At 41.9% G+C, this 24,821-nt stretch overlaps 6 protein-coding genes and 1 pseudogene across 6 annotated transcripts; all 7 read right to left on the reverse strand.

The window, feature by feature from the left end:
- The window catches only part of LOC119210835 (protocadherin beta-15-like), a 204,715-nt pseudogene that overhangs the window by 51,546 nt on the left and 128,348 nt on the right, over nt 1-24,821 (reverse strand).
- LOC134122630 (protocadherin beta-16-like) lies at nt 1,681-5,398 on the reverse strand. The gene has a single exon (XM_062560631.1). The coding sequence runs from the start codon at nt 4,319-4,321 to the stop codon at nt 1,904-1,906; it is 2,418 nt and encodes an 805-aa protein (XP_062416615.1). The 5' UTR covers nt 4,322-5,398; the 3' UTR covers nt 1,681-1,903.
- LOC119206936 (protocadherin gamma-A1-like) lies at nt 5,400-8,051 on the reverse strand. Its single transcript, XM_037457630.2, has one exon. It carries the CDS (start codon nt 7,785-7,787, stop codon nt 5,400-5,402), a length of 2,388 nt encoding a protein of 795 aa, XP_037313527.2. The 5' UTR covers nt 7,788-8,051.
- LOC134122678 (protocadherin beta-16-like) lies at nt 8,478-11,812 on the reverse strand (the record flags this gene model as incomplete). Its single annotated transcript, XM_062560635.1, has 1 exon — nt 8,478-11,812. A coding segment is annotated over exon 1 (2,406 nt), but the record flags the coding sequence as incomplete, so codon positions are not given.
- LOC134122742 (protocadherin beta-16-like) lies at nt 15,152-18,264 on the reverse strand. The gene has a single exon (XM_062560639.1). The coding sequence runs from the start codon at nt 17,549-17,551 to the stop codon at nt 15,152-15,154; it is 2,400 nt and encodes a 799-aa protein (XP_062416623.1). The 5' UTR covers nt 17,552-18,264.
- On the reverse strand, nt 18,615-21,235 carry LOC134122805 (protocadherin gamma-A1-like). The gene has a single exon (XM_062560668.1). It carries the CDS (start codon nt 21,015-21,017, stop codon nt 18,630-18,632), a length of 2,388 nt encoding a protein of 795 aa, XP_062416652.1. The 5' UTR covers nt 21,018-21,235; the 3' UTR covers nt 18,615-18,629.
- On the reverse strand, nt 21,714-24,311 carry LOC134122694 (protocadherin beta-16-like; the record flags this gene model as incomplete). The annotated part of the gene is made up of 1 exon (XM_062560636.1): nt 21,714-24,311. A coding segment is annotated over exon 1 (2,406 nt), but the record flags the coding sequence as incomplete, so codon positions are not given.

Below are 24,821 nucleotides of genomic sequence, written 5' to 3' on the forward strand. Positions count from 1 at the left end.
ATAATATGGGCCTCAAATGAGCTCCTCTCAAATACAGGCGAATTATCATTAACATCGGAGATCTGTAAGGTGAGAGTGACGCTGCTGGAGAGGGAGGGGACTCCTTCATCTGAGCAGGTCACAGTTATATTATATTCGAAGGATATCTCTCGGTCTAATTCGTTATCAGTTACTAAACTATAGAAGTTATTTGATGTTGATTCCAAAACAAAAGGAATATTTTCAGTAATAAAACACTGAACTTTACCATTTTCTCCAGCGTCTGGGTCTTGGATGTTAATCATTGTAACGACTGTGTTGGGGTTTGCACTCTCTGATATAATAGCTGATTTAGACATTATTTTGATCACTGGTTCGTTGTCATTTATATCAACGACATCGACAACAACTTTACAAGAATCAGTCAGTCCCCCGGTGTCTCTAGCACGTACACTGATTTGGAAATGTCGTTTCTTTTCATAATCCAAATTTCCTGTCAATATAACCTCTCCACTTTCCTCATTTATAAAAAACATTTGTCTGACGTCATCTAAAGTGTTTGTGATTGAATAAGATATTTTACTATTTAATTTACTATCAGCGTCTGAAGCAGTAACAGTGCATACGATCGTGCCCTTTGCAGCATTTTCAGCCACACTGCCTTTATATATGGGCTGTGAAAAAACAGGTGCATTGTCATTGGCATCTAAAACTGTGATGAGAATCTGCATTGTTCCCGACATCTGTGGTTCTCCTCCATCTACAGCCGTCAACATCAGAGAAATGAACGCGTTTTTCTCTCTATCCAGAGGTTTTTGTAAGACCATTTCAACGTTCTTTGTACCATCGGCTTGATTGTGCAATTTAAGTAAAAAATGATCACTAGGCTGGAGAACATAGCTTTGGAGATTATTTATTCCCACATCTAAATCAACTGCTCTTTCTAAATCAAATTTTGCCCCGACAACTGCAGACTCGCTTATTATAAACTTAATTTCTTTTTTTTCAAAGGTTGGTGCATGGTCGTTTATATCTGTAATTTCAGCGGATACACTGTAAAATTCCATAGGATTCTCTAACACAATCTGAAAATGCACGGCACATGGTGTCGTGTCACCGCACAACGCCTCTCTGTCTATTTTATCTTTGATAAGGAGGACTCCTCTTTCGCGATTCAACTCGATGTATTCTCCGCTATCACCAGAATAAACACGAGCGTTACCCAACCTCAGTCGTTTAACGTCCAAACCTAAATCCTGAGCTATATTACCAACTAGAGAGCCTTTCGCCATTTCCTCCGGAATAGAGTAGCTGACCTGGCCATATACTGCACTAAAATAGAGGATCGAGATGAACAACAGTACTTGCCAGCTCATTGTTTGACATGATCTCGGCAAGATGAAACAGCGACCTTGAAAATCCATTAGAAAGGTAATAAATAATAAAAATAAAAAAACGAGTAACAAAAACGATGCCCAAAATTTGAAGCAAAAAGATGAACGCTGTGTCTTGCAGTGCATAGATCCCTCAACACAAGACAATGCGTCCTGAGTCCACCCATACTCTCTAATACATCGAAACGAAGAGGCGGTACTCTTGTAAATATGCGTTGACTACGATAGACTAGGCAATAGCGGCCCATCGAGTCCAGAAAGTAAAACTACAAACATGTTTGTTGAGTAGGTATAGAAGAATAAAAACTTGCTTTTATTGTTCCACCAAAATGAAATGAAGTCCACTTAAAATGAAATCTAAAAATATGGTAAAGTATTTCAAATTTCTTTAACATATACAAAGGTTGCCCACTTCTATAACAAAAGAACACCTGAAGCTTTAAAAAAAACATGTTGTTCTCTATGGTGCTAATGAACAAACGACAATTATGTTAAACGAAATGCAAATAGAATAAAACATTGACAAAATGTTAAGGAGTACGAAAGTGATGAATCACCGTTCTAACCTCTAGAGGAGAGTCTGGTTCATCCAGGATGTTCTTCTCACTTTGTATCCGCTGCATCGTTCCTGTAGAACTGGGGTCCATTATCAGCACGTTCTGACTACCGACTGTGCCGAACTTACAGTCACTCTTTCTGGAGTCATTCGTCCTGCACACCTCGTAGTTGTACACGTGTTGGAGAGTCCCTGTCCCCAAAGTGTCTGAGTAACGTGGTGGATAATACGGAATCACAGGGAGATTGGAGTGATACAGGACGCGAGACTGCCTCCATCTGTAGATCTTCACTGATATAATAACCACTAAACACGTGATGAAGAGGAAGGAAACTACAGCCAAAGCCAACACTAAGTAGAATGTCAGGTTGTCATTGTACTCCTTGTCTTGTGTATAGTCAGTGAACTCAGACAGCACTTCCGGGAAGCTGTCCGCCACCGCCACGTTAACAATGACTGTAGCTGAACGAGAGGGCTGCCCGTTGTCCTCCACGATCACAGTCAGTCTTTGTTTCACTGCATCTTTATCAGTGACTCCGCGGATAGTTCTTATTTCTCCATTCTGTAAGCCCACTTCAAACAGCGCCCTGTCTGTGGCTTTCTGCAGTTTGTAGGAGAGCCAGGCATTCTGTCCAGAGTCCACATCAACAGCCACCACTTTAGTGACCAGATAGCCCACATCTGCTGAACGAGGAACCATCTCAGCCACCAGAGAGCCTCCAGTCTGGACCGGGTACAGAACCTGAGGAGGGTTGTCGTTCTGGTCCTGGATCAGCACTTTCACAGTCACGTTGCTACTGAGTGGAGGGGAGCCTCCGTCTTGCGCTTTGACGCGGAAGTGGAAATCTTTGATCTGCTCGTAGTCAAAAGAGCGCACTGTGTGGATGACTCCACTATCAGCACTAACGGACACATACGAGGAGACTGGCACTCCGTTAACAGAGGAGTCCTCCAGTATGTACGAAACACGCGCGTTCTGGTTCCAGTCAGCGTCTCTGGCTTTTACTGTGAACATAGAGAGTCCTGGTGTGTTGTTTTCTACAATATAGGCCTCATATGAGCTCCTCTCAAAGACAGGTGCGTTATCATTAACATCAGAGATCTGTAAGGTGAGAGTGACGCTACTCGAGAGCGAGGGGACTCCTTCATCAGAGCAGGTCACCGTTATATTATGCTTAGAAGCGATCTCTCTGTCTAATATACCGTCTGTAACGATGCTATAGAAGTTAGTTGATGTAGGTGTGATTAAAAATGGGACATTTTTATCAATTACACACCGGACCTTTCCGTTTTCTTCAGAATCAGGATCATTTACAGTCATTGCAGCTACCACTGTGTTGGGAAGCAGATCCTCTCCTATCAAATTTGAGAATGAAATCATATTGATAACAGGACTATTATCATTTATATCACCTACATCAATTACTATTTTACTTGAATCCGATAAACCACCACTGTCAACAGCCTCTATATCAATCTCATACTTTTTGGCTTTTTCATAATCAATTGGCCCATTCAATATCAGAAGACCATCGTCAGTAACTTGGAACAATTTTGAAATGCTCCTCATACTACTTCCAATTACGTAGATAACTTCTCCATTCGAGCCTTTGTCTACATCGGAGGCACTTACCTTTGTAATGAGTGTTCCCGTAGGGGAGTTCTCTTTTACACTTGCTTTGTAAATGTTTTTCGTAAAAACCGGAGCGTTATCATTTATATCTAATACAGTAATATGAATCTGCATTGTTCCAGACCTTTGCGGTTCTCCTCCATCAATAGCCGTTAACAATAATGATGCCATTTCCTGCTTTTCCCTATCCAAAGGTTTCTTTAAAATCATTTCTACCTTTTTACCACCATCAGACTGACTATGCAATTTAAGCACAAAATGATCATCGGGCTTCAGTGTGTACCTCTGTAGACCATTCAGTCCTATGTCGGCGTCGATTGCTTTTTCTAGCATGAACTTAGAGCCTACAACAGCAGACTCGCTTATTTCAAACCTCCTCTCTGTCTTTTCGAATACGGGAGCATTGTCATTAATATCTGTAATTTCGACAGTTATCGGGAATATTTCTATTGGGTTTTCCAAGGCAATTTGAAAATGCAGAGCGCAAGGCGTCGTCTGACCGCAGAGAGCTTCGCGATCTATTCTCTCTTTGATAATGAGGAGTCCTTTTTCCTTGTTAAGCTGGATGTATTCCGCACTGTCTCCTGTGTGGATGCGAGCTTTACCGGCTTGTAATCGTTTAACATCCAAGCCTAAATCGTGAGCTATGTTACCGACCAAAGACCCCTTTGCCATCTCCTCTGGAATTGAGAAGCTGACCTGGCCGAGCGCTGAGCTGAGACACAGGACCGAGAAAAACAACAGTACTTGCCGTCTCATTGTTCTGTCAGACTCACCCGTCGAACCAAATATAACAAATTCCCCTCCCTGAAACGAGCGTTAACGGTGCAAATAGAATTGCTGTTTGATCGAAGATTAACGACAAAATTGTTCCAGCTTGATATTCCGTGTTTCACCCACGAACAACTGTGCGTAATGCTTCGGAGTACTCCGCTTGCCACAGTACAGGGGATGTCTTAAATACATATTAATGTAAACGCCAGGAGGCTGGTCGACAGCGGCCCATTGAGTTCAGAAGAAGAAATCACATGAGACAATAAAAAATAAATCTCGTTCTCAGTGTTACCTCCGTAGACATAGAATCAAACACTTAGAGAAAATATCGGTGTAGTTTACGGTCTTATTGGCAGATTAATACACAACAGCCCATATTCACCGGGTGAATAACAATAAAACGTGTCAGCAGTCATCAGCAGTCTAAAGGAGCAAAACAGAAATGAGATTAACTAAAAACAATTCAAGATTGTGTTACAAAAGAAAGAGTTTGGGGTAAAATTATGTTTCCCTTTCTATTTGACCTAAATATAATGGTCTGATATTTAAATAATTGAAGAGTATATAGTACTCTCGGACTTGCTGCTGCTTTATGGGGATAAAACACCTTTTACGCACATTGCCTGGGTGACATAAATATAAACGTCCCTTTGTTTTACTCATTGTTATTTATTTGAGCAACATATATTGTGCATTGAATAGAATAAAAAATGATATCATATATGAACAGAAAGTAACGAAAACAATAGAAAAATACTTCACCTTGAAGGAAAAACGTTATGTTTCTGCCTCTTTAAGCAGATAAAACAAATGTCAATGCATTTAACTAATATGAATGAAAGCATGATCGTCATAACGGGAGGTCTGAAAAAGGATCATGTATTGTTGATTAAATACATTTTGGATACTAAATATAACGTGGAAGGCGTAGACTATACAACATCGAGCATACAACGCAATGATCTTTAAACCATGCGCTGTACTATTATTTTCTAACATGTAATACGAGCTTTAAAGTTTAACAAAGATTTCTCCAACAGTGGGTTAAAAAAGGTTTAAAGAGTCAAACCTCTAGTGGTGAATCTGGTTCATCCAGGATATTCTTCTCACTTTGTATCCGCTGCATCGTTCCTGTAGAACTGGGGTCCATTATCTGCACGTTCTGACTACCGACTGTGCCGAACTTACAGTCACTCTTTCTGGAGTCATTCGTCCTGCACACCTCGTAGTTGTACACGTGTTGGAGAGTCCCTGTCCCCAAAGTGTCTGAGTAACGTGGTGGATAATACGGAATCACAGGGAGATTGGAGTGATACAGGACGCGAGACTGCCTCCATCTGTAGATCTTCACTGATATAATAACCACTAAACACGTGATGAAGAGGAAGGAAACTACAGCCAAAGCCAACACTAAGTAGAAGGTCAGGTTGTCATTGTACTCCTTGTCTTGTGTATAGTCAGTGAACTCAGACAGCACTTCAGGGAAGCTGTCCGCCACCGCCACGTTAACAATGACTGTAGCTGAACGAGAGGGCTGCCCGTTGTCCTCCACGATCACAGTCAGTCTTTGTTTCACTGCATCTTTATCAGTGACTCCGCGGATAGTTCTTATTTCTCCATTCTGTAAGCCCACTTCAAACAGCGCCCTGTCTGTGGCTTTCTGCAGTTTGTAGGAGAGCCAGGCATTCTGTCCAGAGTCCACATCAACAGCCACCACTTTAGTGACCAGATAGCCCACATCTGCTGAACGAGGAACCATCTCAGCCACCAGAGAGCCTCCAGTCTGGACCGGGTACAGAACCTGAGGAGGGTTGTCGTTCTGGTCCTGGATCAGCACTTTCACAGTCACGTTGCTACTGAGTGGAGGGGAGCCTCCGTCTTGCGCTTTGACGCGGAAGTGGAAAACTTTGATCTGCTCGTAGTCAAAAGAGCGCACTGCGTGGATGACTCCACCATCAGCACTAACGGACACATACGAGGAGACTGGCACTCCGTTAACAGAGGAGTCCTCCAGTATGTAAGAAACACGTGCGTTCTGGTTCCAGTCAGCGTCTCTGGCTTTCACTGTGAATATAGAGAGACCCGGTGTGTTGTTTTCTACAATATAGGCCTCATATGAGCTCCTCTCAAAGACAGGCGAATTATCATTAACATCAGAGATCTGTAAGGTAAGAGTGACGCTGCTGGAGAGGGAGGGGACTCCTTCATCAGAACAGGTCACCGTGATATTATACGCAGAGTCTGTCTCTCTGTCTAATTCCCTCTCTGTCACTAAACTATAAAAATGATTCGATGTAAATTTGATTTCAAACGGGATATCTTGATTTATAACACAGTTGACTTTCCCATTTGTATCAGGATCAGGGTCATTGACACTCATTAAAGCTATTACTGTTTTTGGTGCTGAGTCCTCTTGTACTGAGCTTGATGTTGATATTATATTTACAACGGGGCTATTGTCATTAACGTCAATTACATCAATTATCATCTTACTTGAATCCGATAGTCCTCCTTGATCAATTGCCTCGATATCAATGTGATAATTTTTTTCTTTTTCATAGTCTACTGGTCCATCTAGTATCACTTCACCTTCACTATTAATGTGAAATAATTTTGACACAGTATCAATGCGGTTCCCGATGACATAGATCACCTCTCCATTTGATCCTTGGTCTGCATCTGAAGCACTGACCTTGGTAACTAGCGTCCCTATTGCGGAGTTTTCTATAATGCTGGCTTTGTAAACGGACTTAGTAAACACAGGAGCATTGTCGTTTGCATCCAGAACGGTAACATGAATGTGCATTGTTCCAGTCCTTTGCGGTTCCCCGCCATCCTCCGCTGTCAAGAGTAGAGATATGTGTTGTTGTTTTTCTCTGTCCAACGACTTTTGTAAAATCATTTCAACCTTTTTGCTGCCATCAGATTGACTTTGCAATTTAAGCATGAAATTGTCACTTGGTTTTAAAGTATATTTCTGAAGCCCGTTCAGCCCGATATCAGGGTCAATCGCTTTTTCTAGCATGAATTTAGAGCCGATCACCGCTGATTCGCTTATTTCAAACCTTCTGTCCTCATTTTGGAATAGTGGAACATTGTCATTAATATCAGTAATTTCTACAGTAACTGGAAATAATTCTAATGGGTTCTCTAACGTAATCTGAAAATGCAAAGCGCAAGGCGTTGTCTGTCTGCAGAGCCCTTCTCGGTCTATTCTTTCTTTAATAACGAGGATTCCCCTTTCTCTGTTGAGCTCGATATACTGGACACTGTCCCCCGTATAAATACGAGCTCTACCTGACAAGATACGTTTGCCATCTAGACCCAAATCCCGCGCTATGTTACCGACCAAAGACCCCTTTGCCAGTTCCTCCGGAATCGAGTAACTGAACTGCCCGATCACAGAACTGAGGTGGAGGGTGAATATTACCACCAGTACTTGCCGTTTCATTGTTGTCTCTGGTAGCTCTGTTGCACTAGAGCGTCTTTTTTATATTCCGTTACGAAATGAAATTCCGTTTGGTGTAAATGAAAAATATTGGAGGAAAGGTTTTAATCCTGAGAAAAACAAAATACCACCCTAGGTTATCGGTGGAAAATAATGTCCGATCTCCGAAGTGCGTCTTCTACGTATGCGACAGTGTCTCAGTTAGATGCTGGAGCAATGCCTGTGAGAATCAGTCACGAAACCAATGCAAAACAAAAAGATATTGGGCAACAGCGGCCCGAAGAGTTCAAATTATGAAAGTACAAGACTGAGACAGCCCCGTAAATTGAGAAACACTATATATATATATATATATATACAGTCATTTCACATAGCAAAAAGATAAGATGCAGGACGTTAATTATAATAAAGTAAAATAAAATAAAATCATCCTATATATAGTGAGAAATGTAATTGGGAGTATAGTAATGAATACAAATGTAGTGTACTAGCCTCTTAAAGTAGTGTGCAAAGGTGAATTTAATTGGAGGCAGGACTTGGATGTTGCTTTCCAAGGTGCTGAACCTCTCCCTTAAAAAACGTTTTAAGCTCCTCCTGTGGGCCAACACACACACACACACACACACACACACACACACACACACACACACACATATATATATATATATATATATATATATATATATATATATATATTAGCAGCTTATGACAAACCTCTAGAGGAGAGTCTGGTTCATCCAGGATGTTCTTCTCACTTTGTATCCGCTGCATCGTTCCTGTAGAACTGGGGTCCATTATCAGCACGTTCTGACTACCGACTGTGCCGAACTTACAGTCACTCTTTCTGGAGTCATTCGTCCTGCACACCTCGTAGTTGTACACGTGTTGGAGAGTCCCTGTCCCCAAAGTGTCTGAGTAACGTGGTGGATAATATGGAATCACAGGGAGATTGGAGTGATACAGGACGCGAGACTGCCTCCATCTGTAGATCTTCACTGATATAATAACCACTAAACACGTGATGAAGAGGAAGGAAACTACAGCCAAAGCCAACACTAAGTAGAAGGTCAGGTTGTCATTGTACTCCTTGTCTTGTGTATAGTCAGTGAACTCAGACAGCACTTCCGGGAAGCTGTCCGCCACCGCCACGTTAACAATGACTGTAGCTGAACGAGAGGGCTGCCCGTTGTCCTCCACGATCACAGTCAGTCTTTGTTTCACTGCATCTTTATCAGTGACTCCGCGGATAGTTCTTATTTCTCCATTCTGTAAGCCCACTTCAAACAGCGCCCTGTCTGTGGCTTTCTGCAGTTTGTAGGAGAGCCAGGCATTCTGTCCAGAGTCCACATCAACAGCCACCACTTTAGTGACCAGATAGCTCACATCTGCTGAACGAGGAACCATCTCAGCCACCAGAGAGCCTCCAGTCTGGACCGGGTACAGAACCTGAGGAGGGTTGTCGTTCTGGTCCTGGATCAGCACTTTCACAGTCACGTTGCTACTGAGTGGAGGGGAGCCTCCATCTTGCGCTTTGACGCGGAAGTGGAAATCTTTGATCTGCTCGTAGTCAAAAGAGCGCACTGCGTGGATGACTCCACTATCAGCACTAACGGACACATACGAGGAGACTGGCACTCCGTTAACAGAGGAGTCCTCCAGTATGTAAGAAACACGCGCGTTCTGGTTCCAGTCAGCATCTCTGGCTTTTACTGTGAATACAGAGAGACCCGGTGTGTTGTTTTCTACAATATAGGCCTCATATGAGCTCCTCTCAAAGACAGGCGAATTATCATTAACATCAGAGATCTGTAAGGTGAGAGTGACGCTGCTGGAGAGGGAGGGGAGTCCTTTGTCGGAGCAAGTCACAGTTATATTAAATTGGGATGCTACCTCTCTATCCAAAGCTACCTCTGTTACTAAACTATAAAATCCATTCATTGTGTTATGAATTTTAAAAGGAATGTCATCGTTAATATTACATGTCACCTCGCCACTCCTTTCAGAGTCCGGGTCATTTACGCTTAACATAGCAATCACGTGGTTGTGAGGAGAGTCTTCTGAAATGGCGTCAGATTTAGAGAGTATCTTCAACTGAGGACTGTTGTCATTGACATCAGTGATATCTATTAGAATCTTACTGGAATCAGAGAGTCCTCCATTATCCATAGCCTCGATATCAATTTGAAATACTTTAGCTTTTTCGTAATCTAATTCACCTATTAAGATCACTTCTCCCGTTTTCCTATCAATCTGAAATAAGTCTGATAAACGGCGCTTGCTATTTGAAATAGCGTATGAAATTTCGCCATGAGAGCCTCCGTCTTTGTCAGATGCACTAACAGTTATAACACTGGTTCCCCTCGGGGAATTCTCGGTAATTGTTGATTTATAAACTGACTTAGTGAAAACCGGTGCATTATCGTTAGCATCTAACACGTTAACCGTTATCTGCATTTTACCAGACTTGCGCGGCTCTCCACCGTCTAGAGCAGTTAATAACAGTGATATCTGATTCTGGTGCTCTCGATCTAGAGGTTTCTGTAGAACCATTTCCACCTTTTTACTTCCGTCCGCTTGATTCTCTATTTTCAATGCAAAGTTGTTTGCTGGATTAAGCGTATAGCTTTGGATATCATTTACACCAATGTCTGCATCGATGGCTTTCTCAAGCACAAATTTAGAACCAATAACGGCGGACTCACTGATTTCAAAACGTGTTTCACTCGACGCAAAGCACGGAGCATTATCGTTTATGTCTGTAATCTCTATTGTTATGCGAAACAATTCCATCGGATTTTCCAAAATCATCTGCAAATGTAAGGCACAGGGCGTTGTTTCTCCACACAATATTTCTCTGTCTATTCTTTCCTTGATAAGCAGGACACCCCGTTCTTTGTTCAGCTCGATATATTCTGCACTGTCACCCGAATGAATACGAGCTTTGCCCGATTTGAGCCTTAAAAAATCCAAACCTAGATCTTGACCTATTTTACATACTAATGAACCTCTTTCCATTTCCTCCGGAATGGAGTAGCTGACTTGTCCGAACGTCGAAGTGAGTGAGAGAACCAAGATGAGCAACGGTACTTGCCGTCTCATTGCTTCGTCGTTGTATTCCAATCTTGATTTAAAAAAACAAAAATGTAATCCGTATGAATGCAGTTAGGTTTACGATACTATCTATAAAAAAAAGGATCCACGAAAATTACAGGTTTCCATGTACATAAGCAGTTTTCAATTGAAGCGAGGACATGCTGTTAGTCCCTTTTTCAATTTCTATGTTACAATCTAAGAGGGAGGTACAGTTGCGAGCTCTATTGAAGACTGCAGCTCTCAGGCCAATAGCGGCCCTTTCTGTTCAATATACCGTACAACAACTGTTTTAGAGAATTGCGGGAGAACATGAAAATAAAAAGGAAAGTTAGACCTATATGATTACTATGATGATTACTATTACAAAGATTGCTAATTAACATCAGGATTATTGCATATATTATATTTTTAGAATAATATTATAATTACAATATTAAACCGTGCAGGAGAAATGAACCTAAACTGGTTTAGGATTTTAGCTCAAGTAGGTGTAAGTGATTAGATATGTGCTTAGAGTCAAGCGCAAAAACGAATTCTAGGATCATGTAAGAAGATATGAACGTATACTTATTTGTCAAAAGACAAATAGGAATCATATTAAACTACAATGAGCCAAATATATGGCTAGACACAAATCCCTTATAACTGTGACTTTGAAAGAACTAGACAAACAATGAAACAGGATGCTCATAAGAAAAAAGCAAATAAAAGCAAAGTCAATAATTGAATACAAAACATGTAATCATTTCAATATATGAACGAGAAAGGCAGAAGAGTCTAAACTTACTCAGTGTTAGTTAAGGGAAAGTGCAGGAGGGAATTAATATGGCATAGTGCTTTCATTACCACTGTCCATGGTGCTGAAATGTTGGTTTACTGAAAAATTCAAACGGACTCATCAGTCTAAAAATCTGTGGGGCAACCATTATACCGGGTATGACTAACCTCTAGAGGAGAGTCTGGTTCGTCCAGGATGTTCTTCTCACTTTGTATCCGCTGCATCGTTCCTGCAGAACTGGGGTCCATTATCAGCACGTTCTGACTACTGACAGTGCCAAACTTACAGTCACTCTTTCTGGAGTCATTCGTCCTGCACACCTCGTAGTTGTACACGTGTTGGAGAGTCCCTGTCCCCAAAGTGTCTGAGTAACGTGGTGGATAATACGGAATCACAGGGAGATTGGAGTGATACCGGACGCGAGACTGCCTCCATCTGTAGATCTTCACTGATATAATAACCACTAAACACGTGATGAAGAGGAAGGAAACTACAGCCAAAGCCAACACTAAGTAGAAGGTCAGGTTGTCATTGTACTCCGTGTCTTGTGTATAGTCAGTGAACTCAGACAGCACTTCAGGGAAGCTGTCCGCCACCGCCACGTTAACAATGACTGTAGCTGAACGAGAGGGCTGCCCGTTGTCCTCCACGATCACAGTCAGTCTTTGTTTCACTGCATCTTTATCAGTGACTCCGCTGATGGTTCTTATTTCTCCATTCTGTAAGCCCACTTCAAACAGCGCCCTGTCTGTGGCTTTCTGCAGTTTGTAGGAGAGCCAGGCATTCTGTCCAGAGTCCACATCAACAGCCACCACTTTAGTGACCAGATAGCCCACATCTGCTGAACGAGGAACCATCTCAGCCACCAGAGAGCCTCCAGTCTGGACAGGGTACAGAACCTGAGGAGGGTTGTCGTTCTGGTCCTGGATCAGCACTTTCACAGTCACGTTGCTACTGAGTGGAGGGGAGCCTCCATCTTGCGCTTTGACGCGGAAGTGGAAAACTTTGATCTGCTCGTAGTCAAAAGAGCGCACTGCGTGGATGACTCCACTATCAGCACTAACGGACACATACGAGGAGACTGGCACTCCGTTAACAGAGGAGTCCTCCAGTATGTACGAAACACGGGCGTTCTGGTTCCAGTCAGCGTCTCTGGCTTTCACTGTAAATATAGAGAGTCCTGGTGTGTTGTTTTCTACAATATAGGCCTCATATGAGCTCCTCTCAAAGTCAGGCGCGTTATCATTAACATCAGAGATCTGTAAGGTGAGAGTGACGCTGCTGGAGAGGGAGGGGACTCCTTCATCAGAGCAGGTCACAGTTATATTATACTCAGAGGATCTCTCTCTGTCTAATTCACTGTCAGTTACTAAACTGTAGAATTTTTTTGATGTCGATATTATCGTCAAAGGGGTGTTATTGTTGATGAAACAGTGAACTTCGCCGTTTTCGCTTGAATCAGGGTCTTGAACGTTAATCATTGCTACTACAGTGCTCGGCTTAGAGTGCTCAGATATCATGTTTAATTTTGACATAATATTAATTGCTGGTTTATTGTCGTTTATATCCACCACTTCAACTATAACTTTACATGAATCTGTAAGTCCACCGTCGTCAGTTGCACGTATATTAATATGATAATTCTGCATTTTTTCATAATCAATATTTCCAATCAATCGAATTTCGCCACTGTCTTCATGTATCTGAAACAACGTGTGAGCTTGATCTAAACTGTTAGTAATTGAATACTTAATTCTGCAATTCGTTCCATAATCTGCGTCAGACGCCGCAACGCTTGTAACAATTGTCCCAATCGCGGCATTTTCTAAAACTGTGGCTGTGTAGGTTGACTGTGTAAAAACAGGAGCGTTATCATTGGCATCTAACACCGTGATGGAAATCCTAATTGTCCCTGACATTTGGGTGTTTCCTCCATCAAACGCTGTTAGAACTAAGTAAACGATATCTTCTTTCTCTCTGTCGAGGTGCTTCTGTAAAACCATTTCCACCTTTTCTGTTCCATCCCCCTGACTATTTCGTTTGAGTATAAAATTATTGGTAGGTTTGAGCTCGTAGTTTTGAAGACCATTTTTGCCCACATCAAGATCTATTGCTCTATCTAATCCAAATGTTGCTCCAACTAAAGCAGATTCGCTTATTTTAAAACTGACTTCATTTCGTTCAAAGGTGGGAGGATTGTCATTTATATCAGTTATTTCCACTGTGATACTGTAGAACTCCATCGGATTTTCCAAAATAATTTGGAAATGTAGAGCACAAGGAGTAGTCTGTCTGCAAATCGCTTCTCTGTCTATTCTGTCTTTGATGAGTAAGACTCCTCGTTCTGTATTTAGCTCGATGTATCCCACACCGTCTCCTGTGTATACCCGAGCTTTGCCCGATTTCACTCGTTTAATATCTAATCCCAAATCTTGAGCAATATTGCCGACTAAAGATCCACTTGACATTTCCTCCGGGATCGAGTAGCTGATTTGGCCGAGCACTGTACTTAGATGAAGGACCAGAAAAAAAAACAGTACTTGCCGTCTCATTGTTCTGCTCGACATTTCCTTGCAAAAATCAGTGGGACAAATAATGTTCCAATTTGCCCGGATTTTTATGGTCCATAATTTTTTCCGAAACGCAAGTGTCAGGTGTCAATCCAGAATAGTCCACATCCGTTAGAAAAATATAGATTTTTTACTACATTTGTTCACACGGCGCCGACGTTGTAACCATGTGAATAGCTTTCCGTCTCTGATAGTCATTATCGGGAGGTTTCTTTTTATACCCAACGTGAAACATGAATACACTGGCCAACAGCGGCCCTATGAGTACGCCGATTTGAATTACACAACACACGAGAAAAAGACAGTTGTGGATGTTTAAATGTCCAACAATTAAAAACGCTAATAGTTTATTGAGGACTGCAAAATGCCAAAAAAGCCTTTCCTTGACACTTTTTTGGAGAATATTATTAATAGATGTAATCGTAAACAATGAAAATGAATAAGTATCATATACGGAAAGAAAAACATTCTGATAATTAATAAAACAAACACGTGACACCCAAACCTGTCGATAAAGTTATGTGACGTTTGCAAGTAGTAGATAGACGGATAGGTAGAAAGGTGGAAAGACAAATAAAATGGGAGATAGACAGACACAGCCAGACACTCAGAGAGAGGGACAGAAAGATAGACGGTAAGATATGGATAGATGAAGAAAAAAGGAAAAGTTAATTTAGGCTAGAACTAATGTACAATCATCGGCTGTGGGATAAAAAAGAGCTCATTACCAGACCAAAGCACCCACAATTGCAAGCATGAAAACGAAAAAATCAGTGAATGCTGCAGTTTCAACTAATTAAAAAAAAACACACGACAGAAGTAACACCAGTGACTCTGTCCATGGTGCTAGTTGCAAACCCATGACAATGGGACCGGCTTAGGACTTCCTTAGTTGTATGAAACATGCAAATGTGTTAAAAATGTTATTATACCAAATGACCAACCTCTAGAGGAGAGTCTGGTTCATCCAAGATGTTCTTCTCACTTTGTATCCGCTGCATCGTTCCTGTAGAACTGGGGTCCATTATCAGCACGTTCTGACTACCGACTGTGCCGAACTTACAGTCACTCTTTCTGGAGTCATTCGTCCTGCACACCTCGTAGTTGTACACGTGTTGGAGAGTCCCTGTCCCCAAAGTGTCTGAGTAACGTGGTGGATAATACGGAATCACAGGGAGATTGGAGTGATACAGGACGCGAGACTGCCTCCATCTGTAGATCTTCACTGATATAATAACCACTAAACACGTGATGAAGAGGAAGGAAACTACAGCCAAAGCCAACACTAAGTAGAATGTCAGGTTGTCATTGTACTCCTTGTCTTGTGTATAGTCAGTGAACTCAGACAGCACTTCCGGGAAGCTGTCCGCCACCGCCACGTTAACAATGACTGTAGCTGAACGAGAGGGCTGCCCGTTGTCCTCCACGATCACAGTCAGTCTTTGTTTCACTGCATCTTTATCAGTGACTCCGCGGATAGTTCTTATTTCTCCATTCTGTAAGCCCACTTCAAACAGCGCCCTGTCTGTGGCTTTCTGCAGTTTGTAGGAGAGCCAGGCATTCTGTCCAGAGTCCACATCAACAGCCACCACTTTAGTGACCAGATAGCCCACATCTGCTGAACGAGGAACCATCTCAGCCACCAGAGAGCCTCCAGTCTGGACCGGGTACAGAACCTGAGGAGGGTTGTCGTTCTGGTCCTGGATCAGCACTTTCACAGTCACGTTGCTACTGAGTGGAGGGGAGCCTCCGTCTTGCGCTTTGACGCGGAAGTGGAAATCTTTGATCTGCTCGTAGTCAAAAGAGCGCACTGTGTGGATGACTCCACTATCAGCACTAACGGACACATACGAGGAGACTGGCACTCCGTTAACAGAGGAGTCCTCCAGTATGTACGAAACACGCGCGTTCTGGTTCCAGTCAGCGTCTCTGGCTTTTACTGTGAACATAGAGAGTCCTGGTGTGTTGTTTTCTACAATATAGGCCTCATATGAGCTCCTCTCAAAGACAGGTGCGTTATCATTAACATCAGAGATCTGTAAGGTGAGAGTGACGCTACTCGAGAGCGAGGGGACTCCTTCATCAGAGCAGGTCACCGTTATATTATGCTTAGAAGCGATCTCTCTGTCTAATATACCGTCTGTAACGATGCTATAGAAGTTAGTTGATGTAGGTGTGATTAAAAATGGGACATTTTTATCAATTACACACCGGACCTTTCCGTTTTCTTCAGAATCAGGATCATTTACAGTCATTGCAGCTACCACTGTGTTGGGAAGCAGATCCTCTCCTATCAAATTTGAGAATGAAATCATATTGATAACAGGACTATTATCATTTATATCACCTACATCAATTACTATTTTACTTGAATCCGATAAACCACCACTGTCAACAGCCTCTATATCAATCTCATACTTTTTGGCTTTTTCATAATCAATTGGCCCATTCAATATCAGAAGACCATCGTCAGTAACTTGGAACAATTTTGAAATGCTCCTCATACTACTTCCAATTACGTAGATAACTTCTCCATTCGAGCCTTTGTCTACATCGGAGGCACTTACCTTTGTAATGAGTGTTCCCGTAGGGGAGTTCTCTTTTACACTTGCTTTGTAAATGTTTTTCGTAAAAACCGGAGCGTTATCATTTATATCTAATACAGTAATATGAATCTGCATTGTTCCAGACCTTTGCGGTTCTCCTCCATCAATAGCCGTTAACAATAATGATGCCATTTCCTGCTTTTCCCTATCCAAAGGTTTCTTTAAAATCATTTCTACCTTTTTACCACCATCAGACTGACTATGCAATTTAAGCACAAAATGATCATCGGGCTTCAGTGTGTACCTCTGTAGACCATTCAGTCCTATGTCGGCGTCGATTGCTTTTTCTAGCATGAACTTAGAGCCTACAACAGCAGACTCGCTTATTTCAAACCTCCTCTCTGTCTTTTCGAATACGGGAGCATTGTCATTAATATCTGTAATTTCGACAGTTATCGGGAATATTTCTATTGGGTTTTCCAAGGCAATTTGAAAATGCAGAGCGCAAGGCGTCGTCTGACCGCAGAGAGCTTCGCGATCTATTCTCTCTTTGATAATGAGGAGTCCTTTTTCCTTGTTAAGCTGGATGTATTCCGCACTGTCTCCTGTGTGGATGCGAGCTTTACCGGCTTGTAATCGTTTAACATCCAAGCCTAAATCGTGAGCTATGTTACCGACCAAAGACCCCTTTGCCATCTCCTCTGGAATTGAGAAGCTGACCTGGCCGAGCGCTGAGCTGAGACACAGGACCGAGAAAAACAACAGTACTTGCCGTCTCATTGTTCTGTCAGACTCACCCGTCGAACCAAATATAACAAATTCCCCTCCCTGAAACGAGCGTTAACGGTGCAAATAGAATTGCTGTTTGATCGAAGATTAACGACAAAATTGTTCCAGCTTGATATTCCGTGTTTCACCCACGAACAACTGTGCGTAATGCTTCGGAGTACTCCGCTTGCCACAGTACAGGGGATGTCTTAAATACATATTAATGTAAACGCCAGGAGGCTGGTCGACAGCGGCCCATTGAGTTCAGAAGAAGAAATCACATGAGACAATAAAAAATAAATCTCGTTCTCAGTGTTACCTCCGTAGACATAGAATCAAACACTTAGAGAAAATATCGGTGTAGTTTACGGTCTTATTGGCAGATTAATACACAACAGCCCATATTCACCGGGTGAATAACAATAAAACGTGTCAGCAGTCATCAGCAGTCTAAAGGAGCAAAACAGAAATGAGATTAACTAAAAACAATTCAAGATTGTGTTACAAAAGAAAGAGTTTGGGGTAAAATTATGTTTCCCTTTCTATTTGACCTAAATATAATGGTCTGATATTTAAATAATTGAAGAGTATATAGTACTCTCGGACTTGCTGCTGCTTTATGGGGATAAAACACCTTTTACGCACATTGCCTGGGTGACATAAATATAAACGTCCCTTTGTTTTACTCATTGTTATTTATTTGAGCAACATATATTGTGCATTGAATAGAATAAAAAATGATATCATATATGAACAGAAAGTAACGAAAACAATAGAAAAATACTTCACCTTGAAGGAAAAACGTTATGTTTCTGCCTCTTTAAGCAGATAAAACAAATGTCAATGCATTTAACTAATATGAATGAAAGCATGATCGTCATAACGGGAGGTCTGAAAAAGGATCATGTATTGTTGATTAAATACATTTTGGATACTAAATATAACGTGGAAGGCGTAGACTATACAACATCGAGCATACAACGCAATGATCTTTAAACCATGCGCTGTACTATTATTTTCTAACATGTAATACGAGCTTTAAAGTTTAACAAAGATTTCTCCAACAGTGGGTTAAAAAAGGTTTAAAGAGTCAAACCTCTAGTGGTGAATCTGGTTCATCCAGGATATTCTTCTCACTTTGTATCCGCTGCATCGTTCCTGTAGAACTGGGGTCCATTATCTGCACGTTCTGACTACCGACTGTGCCGAACTTACAGTCACTCTTTCTGGAGTCATTCGTCCTGCACACCTCGTAGTTGTACACGTGTTGGAGAGTCCCTGTCCCCAAAGTGTCTGAGTAACGTGGTGGATAATACGGAATCACAGGGAGATTGGAGTGATACAGGACGCGAGACTGCCTCCATCTGTAGATCTTCACTGATATAATAACCACTAAACACGTGATGAAGAGGAAGGAAACTACAGCCAAAGCCAACACTAAGTAGAAGGTCAGGTTGTCATTGTACTCCTTGTCTTGTGTATAGTCAGTGAACTCAGACAGCACTTCAGGGAAGCTGTCCGCCACCGCCACGTTAACAATGACTGTAGCTGAACGAGAGGGCTGCCCGTTGTCCTCCACGATCACAGTCAGTCTTTGTTTCACTGCATCTTTATCAGTGACTCCGCGGATAGTTCTTATTTCTCCATTCTGTAAGCCCACTTCAAACAGCGCCCTGTCTGTGGCTTTCTGCAGTTTGTAGGAGAGCCAGGCATTCTGTCCAGAGTCCACATCAACAGCCACCACTTTAGTGACCAGATAGCCCACATCTGCTGAACGAGGAACCATCTCAGCCACCAGAGAGCCTCCAGTCTGGACCGGGTACAGAACCTGAGGAGGGTTGTCGTTCTGGTCCTGGATCAGCACTTTCACAGTCACGTTGCTACTGAGTGGAGGGGAGCCTCCGTCTTGCGCTTTGACGCGGAAGTGGAAAACTTTGATCTGCTCGTAGTCAAAAGAGCGCACTGCGTGGATGACTCCACCATCAGCACTAACGGACACATACGAGGAGACTGGCACTCCGTTAACAGAGGAGTCCTCCAGTATGTAAGAAACACGTGCGTTCTGGTTCCAGTCAGCGTCTCTGGCTTTCACTGTGAATATAGAGAGACCCGGTGTGTTGTTTTCTACAATATAGGCCTCATATGAGCTCCTCTCAAAGACAGGCGAATTATCATTAACATCAGAGATCTGTAAGGTAAGAGTGACGCTGCTGGAGAGGGAGGGGACTCCTTCATCAGAACAGGTCACCGTGATATTATACGCAGAGTCTGTCTCTCTGTCTAATTCCCTCTCTGTCACTAAACTATAAAAATGATTCGATGTAAATTTGATTTCAAACGGGATATCTTGATTTATAACACAGTTGACTTTCCCATTTGTATCAGGATCAGGGTCATTGACACTCATTAAAGCTATTACTGTTTTTGGTGCTGAGTCCTCTTGTACTGAGCTTGATGTTGATATTATATTTACAACGGGGCTATTGTCATTAACGTCAATTACATCAATTATCATCTTACTTGAATCCGATAGTCCTCCTTGATCAATTGCCTCGATATCAATGTGATAATTTTTTTCTTTTTCATAGTCTACTGGTCCATCTAGTATCACTTCACCTTCACTATTAATGTGAAATAATTTTGACACAGTATCAATGCGGTTCCCGATGACATAGATCACCTCTCCATTTGATCCTTGGTCTGCATCTGAAGCACTGACCTTGGTAACTAGCGTCCCTATTGCGGAGTTTTCTATAATGCTGGCTTTGTAAACGGACTTAGTAAACACAGGAGCATTGTCGTTTGCATCCAGAACGGTAACATGAATGTGCATTGTTCCAGTCCTTTGCGGTTCCCCGCCATCCTCCGCTGTCAAGAGTAGAGATATGTGTTGTTGTTTTTCTCTGTCCAACGACTTTTGTAAAATCATTTCAACCTTTTTGCTGCCATCAGATTGACTTTGCAATTTAAGCATGAAATTGTCACTTGGTTTTAAAGTATATTTCTGAAGCCCGTTCAGCCCGATATCAGGGTCAATCGCTTTTTCTAGCATGAATTTAGAGCCGATCACCGCTGATTCGCTTATTTCAAACCTTCTGTCCTCATTTTGGAATAGTGGAACATTGTCATTAATATCAGTAATTTCTACAGTAACTGGAAATAATTCTAATGGGTTCTCTAACGTAATCTGAAAATGCAAAGCGCAAGGCGTTGTCTGTCTGCAGAGCCCTTCTCGGTCTATTCTTTCTTTAATAACGAGGATTCCCCTTTCTCTGTTGAGCTCGATATACTGGACACTGTCCCCCGTATAAATACGAGCTCTACCTGACAAGATACGTTTGCCATCTAGACCCAAATCCCGCGCTATGTTACCGACCAAAGACCCCTTTGCCAGTTCCTCCGGAATCGAGTAACTGAACTGCCCGATCACAGAACTGAGGTGGAGGGTGAATATTACCACCAGTACTTGCCGTTTCATTGTTGTCTCTGGTAGCTCTGTTGCACTAGAGCGTCTTTTTTATATTCCGTTACGAAATGAAATTCCGTTTGGTGTAAATGAAAAATATTGGAGGAAAGGTTTTAATCCTGAGAAAAACAAAATACCACCCTAGGTTATCGGTGGAAAATAATGTCCGATCTCCGAAGTGCGTCTTCTACGTATGCGACAGTGTCTCAGTTAGATGCTGGAGCAATGCCTGTGAGAATCAGTCACGAAACCAATGCAAAACAAAAAGATATTGGGCAACAGCGGCCCGAAGAGTTCAAATTATGAAAGTACAAGACTGAGACAGCCCCGTAAATTGAGAAACACTATATATATATATATATATATATACAGTCATTTCACATAGCAAAAAGATAAGATGCAGGACGTTAATTATAATAAAGTAAAATAAAATAAAATCATCCTATATATAGTGAGAAATGTAATTGGGAGTATAGTAATGAATACAAATGTAGTGTACTAGCCTCTTAAAGTAGTGTGCAAAGGTGAATTTAATTGGAGGCAGGACTTGGATGTTGCTTTCCAAGGTGCTGAACCTCTCCCTTAAAAAACGTTTTAAGCTCCTCCTGTGGGCCAACACACACACACACACACACACACACACACACACACACACACACATATATATATATATATATATATATATATATATATATATATATATATATATATTAGCAGCTTATGACAAACCTCTAGAGGAGAGTCTGGTTCATCCAGGATGTTCTTCTCACTTTGTATCCGCTGCATCGTTCCTGTAGAACTGGGGTCCATTATCAGCACGTTCTGACTACCGACTGTGCCGAACTTACAGTCACTCTTTCTGGAGTCATTCGTCCTGCACACCTCGTAGTTGTACACGTGTTGGAGAGTCCCTGTCCCCAAAGTGTCTGAGTAACGTGGTGGATAATATGGAATCACAGGGAGATTGGAGTGATACAGGACGCGAGACTGCCTCCATCTGTAGATCTTCACTGATATAATAACCACTAAACACGTGATGAAGAGGAAGGAAACTACAGCCAAAGCCAACACTAAGTAGAAGGTCAGGTTGTCATTGTACTCCTTGTCTTGTGTATAGTCAGTGAACTCAGACAGCACTTCCGGGAAGCTGTCCGCCACCGCCACGTTAACAATGACTGTAGCTGAACGAGAGGGCTGCCCGTTGTCCTCCACGATCACAGTCAGTCTTTGTTTCACTGCATCTTTATCAGTGACTCCGCGGATAGTTCTTATTTCTCCATTCTGTAAGCCCACTTCAAACAGCGCCCTGTCTGTGGCTTTCTGCAGTTTGTAGGAGAGCCAGGCATTCTGTCCAGAGTCCACATCAACAGCCACCACTTTAGTGACCAGATAGCTCACATCTGCTGAACGAGGAACCATCTCAGCCACCAGAGAGCCTCCAGTCTGGACCGGGTACAGAACCTGAGGAGGGTTGTCGTTCTGGTCCTGGATCAGCACTTTCACAGTCACGTTGCTACTGAGTGGAGGGGAGCCTCCATCTTGCGCGTTGACGCGGAAGTGGAAATCTTTGATCTGCTCGTAGTCAAAAGAGCGCACTGCGTGGATGACTCCACTATCAGCACTAACGGACACATACGAGGAGACTGGCACTCCGTTAACAGAGGAGTCCTCCAGTATGTAAGAAACACGCGCGTTCTGGTTCCAGTCAGCATCTCTGGCTTTTACTGTGAATACAGAGAGACCCGGTGTGTTGTTTTCTACAATATAGGCCTCATATGAGCTCCTCTCAAAGACAGGCGAATTATCATTAACATCAGAGATCTGTAAGGTGAGAGTGACGCTGCTGGAGAGGGAGGGGAGTCCTTTGTCGGAGCAAGTCACAGTTATATTAAATTGGGATGCTACCTCTCTATCCAAAGCTACCTCTGTTACTAAACTATAAAATCCATTCATTGTGTTATGAATTTTAAAAGGAATGTCATCGTTAATATTACATGTCACCTCGCCACTCCTTTCAGAGTCCGGGTCATTTACGCTTAACATAGCAATCACGTGGTTGTGAGGAGAGTCTTCTGAAATGGCGTCAGATTTAGAGAGTATCTTCAACTGAGGACTGTTGTCATTGACATCAGTGATATCTATTAGAATCTTACTGGAATCAGAGAGTCCTCCATTATCCATAGCCTCGATATCAATTTGAAATACTTTAGCTTTTTCGTAATCTAATTCACCTATTAAGATCACTTCTCCCGTTTTCCTATCAATCTGAAATAAGTCTGATAAACGGCGCTTGCTATTTGAAATAGCGTATGAAATTTCGCCATGAGAGCCTCCGTCTTTGTCAGATGCACTAACAGTTATAACACTGGTTCCCCTCGGGGAATTCTCGGTAATTGTTGATTTATAAACTGACTTAGTGAAAACCGGTGCATTATCGTTAGCATCTAACACGTTAACCGTTATCTGCATTTTACCAGACTTGCGCGGCTCTCCACCGTCTAGAGCAGTTAATAACAGTGATATCTGATTCTGGTGCTCTCGATCTAGAGGTTTCTGTAGAACCATTTCCACCTTTTTACTTCCGTCCGCTTGATTCTCTATTTTCAATGCAAAGTTGTTTGCTGGATTAAGCGTATAGCTTTGGATATCATTTACACCAATGTCTGCATCGATGGCTTTCTCAAGCACAAATTTAGAACCAATAACGGCGGACTCACTGATTTCAAAACGTGTTTCACTCGACGCAAAGCACGGAGCATTATCGTTTATGTCTGTAATCTCTATTGTTATGCGAAACAATTCCATCGGATTTTCCAAAATCATCTGCAAATGTAAGGCACAGGGCGTTGTTTCTCCACACAATATTTCTCTGTCTATTCTTTCCTTGATAAGCAGGACACCCCGTTCTTTGTTCAGCTCGATATATTCTGCACTGTCACCCGAATGAATACGAGCTTTGCCCGATTTGAGCCTTAAAAAATCCAAACCTAGATCTTGACCTATTTTACATACTAATGAACCTCTTTCCATTTCCTCCGGAATGGAGTAGCTGACTTGTCCGAACGTCGAAGTGAGTGAGAGAACCAAGATGAGCAACGGTACTTGCCGTCTCATTGCTTCGTCGTTGTATTCCAATCTTGATTTAAAAAAACAAAAATGTAATCCGTATGAATGCAGTTAGGTTTACGATACTATCTATAAAAAAAAGGATCCACGAAAATTACAGGTTTCCATGTACATAAGCAGTTTTCAATTGAAGCGAGGACATGCTGTTAGTCCCTTTTTCAATTTCTATGTTACAATCTAAGAGGGAGGTACAGTTGCGAGCTCTATTGAAGACTGCAGCTCTCAGGCCAATAGCGGCCCTTTCTGTTCAATATACCGTACAACAACTGTTTTAGAGAATTGCGGGAGAACATGAAAATAAAAAGGAAAGTTAGACCTATATGATTACTATGATGATTACTATTACAAAGATTGCTAATTAACATCAGGATTATTGCATATATTATATTTTTAGAATAATATTATAATTACAATATTAAACCGTGCAGGAGAAATGAACCTAAACTGGTTTAGGATTTTAGCTCAAGTAGGTGTAAGTGATTAGATATGTGCTTAGAGTCAAGCGCAAAAACGAATTCTAGGATCATGTAAGAAGATATGAACGTATACTTATTTGTCAAAAGACAAATAGGAATCATATTAAACTACAATGAGCCAAATATATGGCTAGACACAAATCCCTTATAACTGTGACTTTGAAAGAACTAGACAAACAATGAAACAGGATGCTCATAAGAAAAAAGCAAATAA

The sequence above is a fragment of the Pungitius pungitius genome, chromosome 2 (genome assembly GCF_949316345.1).
Source record: "Pungitius pungitius chromosome 2, fPunPun2.1, whole genome shotgun sequence".
Lineage (NCBI taxonomy): Eukaryota > Metazoa > Chordata > Actinopteri > Perciformes > Gasterosteidae > Pungitius > Pungitius pungitius.

What these genes read in the sequence shown, in the direction of transcription:
- LOC134122630 (XM_062560631.1), bottom strand. Translation starts at nt 4,321, where the DNA reads ATGAGACGGCAAGTACTGTTGTTTTTCTCGGTCCTGTGTCTCAGCTCA.
- LOC134122742 (XM_062560639.1), bottom strand. Translation starts at nt 17,551, where the DNA reads ATGAGACGGCAAGTACTGTTGTTTTTCTCGGTCCTGTGTCTCAGCTCA.
- LOC134122805 (XM_062560668.1), bottom strand. Translation starts at nt 21,017, where the DNA reads ATGAAACGGCAAGTACTGGTGGTAATATTCACCCTCCACCTCAGTTCT.
- LOC119206936 (XM_037457630.2), bottom strand. Translation starts at nt 7,787, where the DNA reads ATGAAACGGCAAGTACTGGTGGTAATATTCACCCTCCACCTCAGTTCT.